The sequence below is a fragment of the Sus scrofa genome, chromosome 17, assembly GCF_054392235.1.
Source record: "Sus scrofa isolate SSC_HxYL_T2T_F1_AM1 chromosome 17, Sscrofa_HxYL_maternal_Yorkshire_Landrace_v2.0, whole genome shotgun sequence".
Taxonomy (NCBI): domain Eukaryota; kingdom Metazoa; phylum Chordata; class Mammalia; order Artiodactyla; family Suidae; genus Sus; species Sus scrofa.
Window position 1 is genome coordinate 46,877,873 of NC_139399.1, and position 12,411 is coordinate 46,890,283.

The 12,411-nt window shown below is 43.3% G+C and overlaps 1 protein-coding gene across 14 annotated transcripts in view; it reads left to right on the plus strand.

Annotated features, from left to right (window-relative positions):
• The window catches only part of PHF20 (PHD finger protein 20), a 150,007-nt gene that overhangs the window by 109,575 nt on the left and 28,021 nt on the right, over positions 1-12,411 (plus strand). For all 14 annotated transcript variants that reach the window (XR_014832260.1, XR_014832261.1, XR_014832262.1 and 11 more), the window contains 2 exons: positions 10,597-10,695; positions 11,122-11,286. Coding sequence is in view for 11 of the 14 variants with exons in the window: in XM_021078128.2 (XP_020933787.1) it covers positions 10,597-10,695; positions 11,122-11,286 (264 nt within the window). In the remaining 3 variants the exon portion in view is untranslated. The remainder of the gene's footprint in view (positions 1-10,596; positions 10,696-11,121; positions 11,287-12,411) is intronic.

Consider the following 12,411-nt stretch of genomic DNA (forward strand, 5'->3'; position numbering starts at 1 on the left):
GTGTCCATAGACTGAATCTTTTTTTTTTTTCTTTCTCTTTTCTAGGGCCGTACCCATGGCATATGGAGGTTCCCAGGCAAGTGACCTACACCACAGCTCACAGCCATGCCAGATCCTTAACCCACTGAGCGAGGCTGGGGATTGAACCTGCTACCTCATGGTTCCTAGTCAGATTCGTTAACCACTGAGCCATGACAGGAACTCCATAGACCGAATCTTAGTAATAGTGTGGCTACTGTTCACTTATCTGAGCTCTTCGCAGATCTGATTTCCTCCTCTCCAAAATGAAGATGTAAGACTAGGAATGAGACGGGGCTCTTTCATGTGAGGAGAAAAGCACATAAACAGATACAGTGAGAACTGCTACGTTTTATATAAGGAACATATAAAGTGCTGTGGGAACTCAGATTCAGGTTTTTCCTGTAAAATGGGCTGGGAGGCTGAGAGCTGGGGGTGACATTTGAGTTAAGTCTTAAAGGGAGAGGGTAGGTAGGGGTTGGACCAGATGGCAGGGGAATAGGAAAGGCATCCCTATGCCAGGAACAAGCAGAGCAAAGTTCAGAGGCATTGAGGGGGAAAAAGTGTCATGATCACATGTCCCTAAGGTACCCCTTCCCACTCCGGCCTTCAGATGTTTCCTCTTCCCTCAGCCAGGCCCTTAGTCACATAAGTTAATTTGGAAGGTCAGTTTATTTTTTATTTATTTTCCATTATGGTTTATTATAGGATATTGGATATAATCCCCTGTGCTGCAGTAGATCCTTGTTGTTTATCCTTTCTATATGTAATATTTTGCATCTGCTAGTCTCAAACTCCCATTCTGACCCTTCCCCCTGACCTCCTATAACCACAAGTCTGTTCTCTGTGTCTGTGAGTCTGTTTCTGTTTTGTAGGTAAGTTCATTTGTGTCGTATTTTAGATTCCGCATATATAAGTGATGTCGTGATATTTGTCTTTTTCTTTCTGGCTTAATTTGCTTACTATGATAATCTCTAGGTCCATGCATGTAGCTGCAAATGGCAATATTTCATTGCTTTTTTATGGCTGAGGAATATTCCATTGTGTACATGTAGCAGATCTTTTTGAGCCCTTATCTGTTGATGGACATTTAGGTTATTTTCATGTCTTGGCTATTGTGAATAGTGCTGCTATGAATATTGGGGGGGGGGCGGCACGTGTATATTTTTGAATTACAGTTTTGTCTGGATATATGCCCAGGAGTGAGATTGCTGGATCACATGGCAACTCTATTTTTAGTTTTTGTGAGAAACCTCCATACTGTTCTCCATAGCAGCTGTATCAATTTACATTCCTACCAAGAGTGTAGGAGGGTTCCCTTTTCTCCACACCCTCTCCAGCATTTGTTACTCCTAGATTTTTTTTAATGTTTTTTGATTTCTAGGGCTGCACCTGAGGTGTATGGAGGTTCCTAGGCTAGGGGTTGAATCGGAGCTGCAGCTGCCAGCCTACACCACAGCCCCAGCAATGCCAGATCTGAGCCGAGTCTGTGACCTACATCACAGCTCACAGCACCGTTGTGTCCTTAACCCACTGAGTGAGGCTAGATATCCCCACCAGGTAATAGTCAGGTTTGTTACTACTGAGCCACACTGGGAACTCCTATAGACTTTTTTTTGCTTTTTAGGGCCTCACTTGCGACATATGGAAATTCCCAGGCTAAGGGTCGTATCAGACTTGTAGTTGCGAGCCTACACCACAGCCACTGCATCTTGGGATCTGAGCCGTGTCTGCAGCCTACACCACAGCTCACAACAACGCCAGATCCCCAACCCACTGAGCAAGGCCAGGGATCGAACCCACATTCTCATGGATACTGTTCGGATTCGTTTCCACTGGGCCACAATGGCAACTTCTCCTATAGACTTTTTAATGGTGGCCAGTCTGACTAGTGTGAGACAGTACTTCGTTGTAGTTTTGATTTGCATTTCTCTAATAATTAGCAGTGTTGAACAGAACATCTTTTCATGTGCCTATTGGCCTTTTGTATGTTAAGTTCAGTTTCGAATTGCTTTTCCAAACAAGGTTTCTTAGAATGCCAGAATCCACTTAGTAAAGTCTCTTCCAGAGGTGATTTCAGGCTTCCTTGGTGTTTGGGTTTGATTCTGTGTAAGTCACTTCAGTCTGGAGTAGAGATTTGGCCCAGAAAGAATATTCAGGTATCAAAGGGAACTTATCTGTGCTTATTACCTCTTGTTAAATCCATTTCATTCATATTCTCACTCTGGGCAAACCTTACCTAAGGTCAAAAGAAGCCTTGGGGCACCAGAATGGGTACTTCTTTGCACCTTCTCTTGGGGTGCTTGAGGGACCTTCTTACCAAAACATGCCCTCTTTCCCCTTAAAGGGAAGGGAATGATAGGAGCTAAACTAGGATATGGATTATGTGGCCTTAAAGAGAGAACCAAAGAAGGTGGTTTAAGATGGGGATTTATTTCCACCTCAGGTCAGATTGTAAGCGCCCCACAGTGACACTGCTGTGGCTCTCTGCATTTGTCCAGGGCCAGCTTTCTGCCCATTGTCCCACCAGGCCTAAGGTGTTGCTCTCTCTGCATGATCTAAAATCACTCATTTACCACCTTGTCCATCTTTCAGCTGCAGGGAAGGGGGCATCCCTCTTTCTTTTAAGAGCACAACCCAGAAGTGCCACACATGACTTCTGTTTATATCCTGTAGGTCAGAACATGTGACATGGCTACTCCTCTCTCAGGGGAAGCTGGAAAATGCACTCCTTTCCTAGGGAAGAAATGGAGAAATAGGTATTGGAGAAGTCAGGGCTTGAGGGAGGGGTTTGTTGAAGGCCCATTTGGGCTAGTGTCTGGATGAGATCCATGGTGGGGGACTGATGGGAGATGAGGCTGGAAAGGTGAACAAGGTGAAATGATGGTGTTAGGCTGTGAGGTCACTTCCTCTGATAGGCAGTGAGAACTCCTCCAAGTTCATACCCATGCTCTGCCCCTGAGCTGCCATTCCCTTGTGCAGGTCAGAACGTTCTCTGGTAACTGTCCCCACTGTGCATGGCCGAGCTCTGGGGTGTACAGGCAGTTCTCCCATAGGGGAGGGTGATGTTATTTTTTCCTCTTCCCTCGTGGAAGCAGTGGTCTCGATGTCCTGCTCTCGTAACTCAGTGAAGATCCAAGGGAGAAATAGGGAGCAGGCTGTGCAGAGGGAGCAAGGAGGGCCCTGGTATCTCTCCTCATGGGTGCCTGCTACCTGAGGAGAGTACAGGGGCCGTCCTGGAAAAGCCTTGCTCTCCTCAGGCAAAACAAGCTGCTCTCTGATGCATAGCCCTGGCAGGAAGTTTCCCATTGTCCAACCAAGGCTGGGCATCAGGAAGAGGCTCTGCAGCCAGCTCTGTGTTCTGTGGGTCATGGAACAATCGGCCAACCTGTTCAAAGAGAGAGGTGACAGCAGACCAGCACCACTTTCCAAGGAGACAGTATGGAAGGTGAGATAACAGAGCTAATGTTTAAGTACTTGTCATGTGTTGGCCATTGTTCCAAGTTCTTTACTTGTACTGTCTATTTAATCTTCAAAACAAACCCTATGAGGCAGATACTGTTGTTTCCATTTTATGGATTAGAAACTGAGGTGCTGATGAGATGGACTAACTAGAGCCAAGTGTCTACACATCTAGCACCTGGTGGAGCCACGATTTGAATCTAGTTGTGGAGCCTGTACTTCCACCACTAGGCCCTGCTGTCTTTTAGGATTCCAGGGAAGGATGCCCTGCCCTGGGCCTGGAGCAGGGAATAGGATGCCTCCCTGCAGGGGATTTTCTGTGCACATGGGTCATCCGAATGAGTGAGTGAATGAGTTCTGCTTATTGTCTGTCCCTCTTTTTCAGTGACTCACCTGGGTTAGCTTAGTCCCTGCTGGGCAGTTCTCCCTGTGGGCTCTGCCGCTTAAGGCTACATGTGACTTTACAATCTTCCGTCAGAAGCCAGGGTGAGCCTCTGCAGGTTTTCTCTCTTCAGAGAACACAAGTTTCTATAGAACAATTTTCTAGAATATCTCTTCTTTTTATCCTCATGGTTTACTTCTCTAATTGAAGCCTCAGGAGGGGAATCTTTAAAGCTTAATGTGATCATATTTCTGATCAACTGCAACACTGTGATGCTTTTAGTTTTAAGTAACAGGAAACCCAATTTAATTTGATTCTGCAGTAGAGGCAATGTGTTAACTCACTTAATGGGGAAGTCCAGGGAAGGTCAACTTATGTGATCTTGCTGCTTCTCTGAATTTCACTTCCTCTTCTGTAAAGTGGTAATCATGTTTAAGGTATTTTATATTTATATATTTTATGCAAAATTGAGTTTATCAGTTTGAAGTTGTTTGATATAAAAGTCTTATATAGGAGTCTCTTATGGCGCAGTGGAAACGAATCTGACTAGGAACATGAGGTTGCAGGTTCAATCCCTGGCCTTGTTCAGTGGGTTAATGATCCCAGTCACATATATATATATATATATAGCTTGAATTAATACATATCCTACCAAATTGAGAAAATTCATGATTTCAAAGCTGGTAGGCCAGTGAAAGTGTGTTCATTATGCCTTTATTTTCTGGGACTATTAGTCATGACTTATGTGAGCTTGAATAATGTGGCGTCTTCAAGAATCTCTTGTGTGGAATGAATTTCCTTCACCCTTCTCTTACTGCCTTTTGAGTTCCCTAAAGATGTGATGCTATTTTAATAAAATGTGAAATGCATAAAAAATCGTTGTTTATGGAGTTCCCGTCGTGGCGCAGTGGTTAACGAATCCGACTAGGAACCACGAGGTTGCGGGTTCGGTCCCTGCCCTTGCTCAGTGGGTTAAGGATCCGGCGTTGCCGTGAGTTGTGGTGTAGGTTGCAGATGTGGCTCGGATCCCGTGTTGCTGTGGCTCTGGCGTAGGCCGGTGGCTACAGCTCCGATTCGACCCCTAGCCTGGGAACCTCCATATGCCGCGGGAGCGGCCCAAGAAATAGCAAAAGAAAAAAAAAAAAAAATCGTTGTTTAGAGAAGCCCAAAGGAACTCTCATACTTAGGTGATGACTGGGTATGCCCTGGCATTTGACAGTTTATACCCTACATCTTGACCTTTGCATCTCAAGGATCCAGAACCTAGGTGGTATATCTTCCTCAACCAGTTCTGCTCATGACTGGGTTAATGCTGTTGGCATTTCATTGAGCTAATAGACAGTTACTTTACTTTAGTTTGGAGGTCATTAAAACCTGAATTTACAAATCAAAAACTGAATTGGGCAATGGATTCTGTATGTTTATGAGTGAAGGTACATTAAATCCTATCACTTCTTTGCTCAAATCCTTCCAATAGCCCCTTAGTCACTCATAGTAAAGGCCAATTTCCTTGTAAAGCATGATCGTCTAGCCTGCATCATCATCTATCCCTCAACCTAATTCTAATTTCAATTCCAATAGAGACATACAGGCCTCCTTGCTATTTATTCATTTCACTATATAATTGTTCATTGCTAATACATGGAAAGCAATGGACTTCTGTATATTAATCTTGTATATTACAACCTTGCTATAGTCACAGTTCAGATTTTTATGTTTATTTCTTGTCAGTTCTTTGAGAATTTTGTTTTTTCTTTATGGCCATACCTTTGGCATATGGAAGTTCCTGGGCCAGGAGTCGAATCAGAACTGCAGGTGCAGGTCTGCACCACAAGGTTGCAGATGCAAGCCACATCTGCAAACTACACAGCAGCTTGCGGCAATGACGGATCTGAAACCCACTGAGTGAGACCAGGGCTCGAACCCATGTCCTCAAGGACACTCTGTAGGATTCTTAACCTGCTGAGCCACAATGGGAATTCCTCTTTGGGATTTTCTACAGGGGCAGTCATGTCTCTGCAGACAGTTTTATTTCTTTAGTTCCAATTTATATTTTATTTCCTTATCTTATTGTACTAACTAGGATGACTAGTACAGTCTTGAATAAGACTGTTGAGAGGGTGCATCCTTGCCTTGTTCCTGCTCTTAAGACATCCAGTTCTTGCCATTAAATGTGAAGTTAGTTGTGGGTGTTTTATAGATGTCCTTTATCGTTAGGGAAGTTTCCCTCTGTTCCTAGTTTTCTGAGAATTTTTATCTTGAATGAGTGTTGGATTTTGTCAGGTGCTTTTTTGCATCAGTTGATATATTATTTTTTTCAGCCTGTTGATATGGTAAATTACATTATTTGTTTACCAGATGTTGAACCAGTCTTCCATGTATACCTGTAATAAATCCTAGTTGGTCACTGTATATAATTCTTTTTATACATTGTTGGATTCAGTTTGCTAATATTTTTGCCTTTGTGTTCATGAGAGATAATGGTCTCCAGTTTTCCTTTCTTGTTATGTCTTTGTCTGATTTTGGTGTTACAGTAATGCTGGCAACATAGAATGAGTTAGGAAGTGTTCCCTGTGCCTGTTTCTTAAACTCTGAAGTCCTGGGTGTCCTGCCTGGAAGACTCTTCCAGATTCCTGCATGTTTTGTTCTCTCACTCCTTTCAGGTCTTTGCTCAGATGTCCTTTTCTCGATGAGGCATTCTCTGACTACAGACTATTAAAATTACAAATCTTCCTTCCCTCATCTTTACTGCCCCCCTTCCCTGCTTTATTTTTTTCATAGCGTTAACCACCTCCTAAAATACTATGTAATTTATTTGCTTTCTGCTGCCACCCACTAGAATGTGGCTCTGTGAGGGCAAGAATTTTTGTCTTTTTTTGTTCAGTGCCTTATCCCACCCTCCTCCTTAGACTGGTACTTGGAACATGGTAGATGCTCAAATACTTGTTAGGTAAATGAATTGAAGCCATCACTGATAATATGGCTGTGGCCAAGAGAATATGCAGAAATGAGTTGTTCTGTTTCTCTTCCAGAGGAAGACTGTTCCTAGGATCGGAGGAAAAGTAAATATTCTTGATTGCTTTAATGAATTTAGGAGAAATTTAAACCATGTTTTGCTCATCAACTACATGACTGTGAATAAGTCAGCTTATTTCTATAGGCCCTGGTTTCTTAATCTTAAAATGAGTACTTTTAACTTTTTTTTATTTCTTTATTTTTTAAATTATTTAAAAATTTTTATTATTTTATGGCCGCATCTGTGGCATATGGAAGTTCCTGTGCCAGGGGTTGAATCTGAGCTGTATCTGCTAACTATGCTGCAGCTTTGGCAATGCCACATCCTTTTTAACCCATTGCGCTGGGCCAAGGATCAAACCCACACCTCCACAGCGACACAAGCTCCTGCAGTTGGATTCTTAGCTCACTGTGGCACAGCGGGAACTCCTAAAATAAGTACTTTCGTAAATTAGACTAAGGTCATTTTATTTTATTTTATTTATTTATTTATTTATTTATTTTTGGTCTTTTTGCTATTTCTTTGGGGCCGCTCCCACGGCATATGGAAGTTCCCAGGCTAGGGGTCGAATCGGAGCTGTAGCTGCCGACCTACGCCAGAGCCACAGCAATGCGGGATCTGAGCCGCGTCTGCAACCTACACCACAGCTCACGGCAACGCCGGATCGTTAACCCACTGAGCAAACTAAGGTCATTTTAGAGTTCTTGTTTGTTGAACTTTGTTTCCCAGTTGCAGAGTATTTTAACAGGAAGGGAGCTTAGAGATAGTCTTGTGTTCTTTAGCTGTTTGATTAACTTCTGCCTGTAGAGTCCGGACTTACCAGCTGGTGGAAGCAGCCTGATGTCTTCTCTACCAGTTCCTGGATGCCTATATGGAGGAGGGGTCTGGGCAGTAGTGCTGATGTAGTGCTGGAGAGCCAGATAACCCTGTTTTTAAATATCTGTATTATGTCAGGCAGGTGCATTCACCTCACCGAGCCTCAGTTTCCTCCTCTGTAAAAGTAGAATGATATACACAGGTGGTTGTTAGGGTTAAATTAGATGTTTGCAGTATTTGCACATAAGTGCTCAGTTAAAAATCTCAAATATCTGATTGCTGCTTACTCTACCCGACACATGCTTTGTCATCCCTCTTGATTCCACATCAGAATTACTTGGAGAGTGTTCAAATCCTGATGCTCTTGAAAACGTTATGCTAGGTGAAAGAAGCCAGACACAGCAGATTACGTTTTGTATGTATATGAAATGTCCAGAATGGATAAATCCATAGAGACAGATGTAGATTGGTGGTTGCCAAGGGTTGAGGGGTTGGGGAGAATCTGCTTTTAATGGTGAATGGTTTTACTTCAGAGTGATGGGAATGTTTTGGAACTAGAGTAGAACTGGTTGCACAACATCGTGAATGTTCTACATGCCACTGGCCATTCTTTCTTTTTCCCTCCCTCTCTCCCTCCCTCTCCTCCCTCCCTATCTACCTGCGGCATATTGAAGCTTAATTGTTATGCAGTGGACTGCACATATTTAAATTGTAAAATTTGATGAGATAGGACATATGTACCCGCCTGTTACTACAGTAAAGAGGGTAAACGTATCCATTGCCTTTTAAAATTTCCTTATGCCCCTTTTTAATTCCTCCTTTCCACCGCTCTCCTCTGTCATCCCCAGGCAGTCGCTATTCTCCTTTCTATTATAGAGTTTACTTTTCATTTTCTATAATTTTATGTAAATGGAATCATATAGTATGCATTAGATTTTATAGGCTCCTTTTAATCAGCACTTATTTTGAGATTCACTTATTAATTGCATATAATAGTTTCTACTTTTATTGTTGAAAGTATTCCATTTTATGGATATACCACAGATTTGTCCATTCACCCAGTAATGGCTATTTGGGAGGTTTTCAGCTTGGGATATTACAATTAAGGCTGCTGTGGGCTGGAATTCCCTTTGTGGTGCAGCAGAAACAAATCCGACTAGGAACCATGAGGTTGTGAGTTTGATCCCTAGCCTCGCTCAGTGGGTTAAGGATCCAGTGTTGCCGTGAGCTGTGGCGTAGGTTGAAGACGCAGCTTGGATCTGGCGTTGCTGTGGCTGTGGTGTAGGCTGGCAGCTGTAGCTCTGATTAGACCCCCTAGCCTGGGAACCTCCATGCTGTGGGTGCAGCCCTAAAAAGCAAAAAAAAAAAAAAAAAAAGGCTGTTGTGGGCATTCATTCATGTGTGGACATAAATTATCTTTTGAGTAAATATCTGGGAGGGAAATGACTAGGTCACAGGATATGTGTGTGCTTAAACATATCTTAACATCTAAAAAGTAAGGCATGACCAATTGCTGAAATGCTACAGATATGTTTGATAAGAGAGAAGAAACAACTGGATTTTGTAATGATGAGGCTATTATTAGCTTGAGAACTATAGTCTCAGTAGAAAGATAGCTAGGAAGCTTTTTAGAAGGGAGTTGGGAAAACTGCACTGAAATTTGGACAGGGAGTATTGATAACTAAAGAAGTTTTGCTGTGAAGTTGGAGTTTTTGGAAGGTGTGAATTGCTCCTTTTTCTTTTTTCTTTTTTTCTTTTTTGGCCACCCCCCAGCATATGGGCCAGGGATCAGATCCTAGCTGCAGTGGTGACCTAAGCTGCATCTGTGGCAATGCTGGATCTTTAACCCACTGTGCTGGGCCCGGGGTCAAACCAGCATCTCAGCGTTCCCAAGATGCCACCAATCCCATTGCGCCACAGTGGGAACTCCTCTTCCTTTTTAAACGGGTAATTTTATATTATGTGACTTATATTTCATTTATTTAAAAAAGAAAAAAAAAAAACAAAACCCAAATCCTGATGCTTAAGTCACACCTCAAGCCAGTTAAATCAGAATTTTTGTGGGCAGGACCTGGGCATTCACTTTCTAAAAATCTCCCTTGGTGTAGTTCCTGCTGTGGCACAACAGGATTGGTGGCATCTCTGCAGTGCCAGGGTGTAGGTTCTATCCCCGGCCCAGGTGGGTTAAAGGATTTGGTGTTGCCGCAGCTGCAGCATAGGTTGCAGCTGTGGCTTGGATCTGATCCCTGGCCTGGGAACTCTGTATGCTGTGAAGTGGCCAATAAAGGAAAAAAAAAAAAAATCTCCCTCAGTGATTACAGTATGCAGCCAGCGTTCAGGAGTAGGAATCCAAGTAGCGTTGGCAAAGTTTTTCTGAAAATGGCCGGACAATAAATCTCTTCAGCTTTGAGGGCCATAAGGTCTCTGTCTTCTTCTTCTTTTTTTTTTTGGATGCGCCAACAACAAGTGGAAGTTCCCAGGCCGGGGACTGAACCTGCACCGCAGCAGCAACCTGAGCCGCTGCAGTGACAACACCAGATCCTTAACCCACTGTGCCGTAAGAGAACTCCTGGTCTCTGTCTTTACTGCTCATCTCTGTCATTGAAGCATGGCAGTAGCCATGGTGAACACGTAACAAATGAGCGTGGTGTGTTTCGCTAAAACTTTTTACAGGAGCAGGTGGTGGGCCAGAGTTTGCTAACCCCTGGTCTAAAGGCTCTGTGGTAGAGAAGGGGCAGCAGAGCTCTAAGGGGGATGGAAGGTGACCTCCCAGGCAGAACTCTGTTCTCCTGCTCATTTTAGTTCTTTATAGTGCACGGGCTTACTTACTTAAGAATTGAAGATCCTAGCGTTGAAAACAAAATGTTAGAACGCCAGTACTTATACTTGTATTTAATTTCAGCTGCAAAAGACAAGGAAAAGAATAAAGAGAAGAAATTCAAAGAGTTTGTGAGGGTGAAGCCAAAGAAGAAAAAGAAAAAGAAAAAGAAAACTAAGCCTGGTAAATTTTCCCCTGTGCTGTTTTCCTTGGGTTTCCTTACTATAAGTGGGGAGGGGGTGCCAAGAAAGGATTCACTTCTTGAAAAGCGTGTTTCTATCTCTGATAAAAATACAGATTTAAGAAAATCCGTATTCCAATCTTGGGAGCTAAAGGGATGCCACATTTTATTCTCCAAGTATCTTTTAGCTTAGACAAAAAGTCCTGGCAGAAGAATGGGAGAAGGGGTGATGGTGAGGAGGAAGCTTTTGGCTTTGAGGTTCTTGGAGGTAACTAGAAATCTTAATCCCTAAGTCTGTTCTAGCCAGATTGCTTTTGAGCCTTTGAGCTGTATGAACGTCAGAGCTGTTGGTTGGATGGGGTTGATTTTTTTGGAATGCCCTGGTAATGTCTGGGGGTTCCAGTTTCCTTCTGATCTTATTTTCCCAGAATGCCCCTGCAGTGAGGAGATCAGTGACACCTCCCAGGAACCTTCTCCACCCAAGGCATTTGCTGTCACCAGGTGTGGGTCCTCCCATAAGCCTGGGGTCCACATGAGCCCGCAGCTCCATGGCTCAGAATCTGGAAACCACAAAGGGAAAGTGAAAGTGTCTGGTAAGGAGGTTCTGCTGGCTTGATCATTTGTACAGCACTACAGTATGAGAAGGCTGATGTATGTTGATATTGTAATCTCCTCTCAGGCCTCTGCAAGTAATCTGTTAAATCTTTTAAGAAGTACATCAAATAAAATAGGCCATTAACTATACCTTCGTTGAACTTCCCTTCTCTGTAGCTTTGGTCTTAGTTGAATGTCTGAAGTACCCTCAAGCCAGTGGGTATATAACCAAATCCACTGTCCCCCATTCCCTTGCACACCTGCCCCTCCCATTCTTCCACTGCTTGTTGGTGGCCTCTGCATCTAACCTGTTGGCTTGGGGAAGTCTGAGTTTACCTTAAAGCTTCCCCTACTTCAGCAACTTACAGGATGATTCTGAGTTTAAAAGTAGTGAATAGGAGTTCCCTTGTGGTGCAGCGGGTTAAGGATCTGGTGTTGTCCCTGCAGCTGCCCAGGTTGCTGCTGTGGTGCAGGTTCAGTCCTTGGCTTGGGAACTTCCACATGTCTTGTGCACATGACAAAAATAAATAAAATAAAAAATAACATGGTAAAAAAATAAATGAAAATGGTTAATAAGTGTGTGGAAAGTACTTGGAATAGTATCTGATACAGAATAAGTGATGAGTAAAGGTTAGCTGTAATTATCACAAATCAAGCACTAGGATCTAGTGATTGTAGTTCTGATTATCCCTGGAATTTGCCCCTTCCTCATTCCCCACTGTTTATAGTATTTCAAAGGTGGTTGTGAGTTCCTGTTGTGGCTCATCGGGTTAAGAACCCGACTAGTATCCAAGAAGATGCAGGTTTGATCCCTGGCCTCGCTCAGTGGGTTAAGGAGCTGGTGTTGCCATGAGCCGTGGTGTAGGTTGCAGAGGCAGTTCAGATCCCATTGTTGTGGCTGTGGTGTAGGTCGGCAGCTACAGTTCCTATTCAGCCCCTAGCCTGGGCTTTTCCATATGCCGCGGGTGCAGCTCTAAAGAGACAAAAATAAATAAAAAGTAAAAATAATAATAAAAAAAAATAAAGGTGGCTGTAATGCAGGTCCTAGCTGGATTGGGCGAGGTGGAGGAACACGATCGTTAGGGATGATGATCTTGATGGTTCGTGGTGAGGTGCAGTTTCTT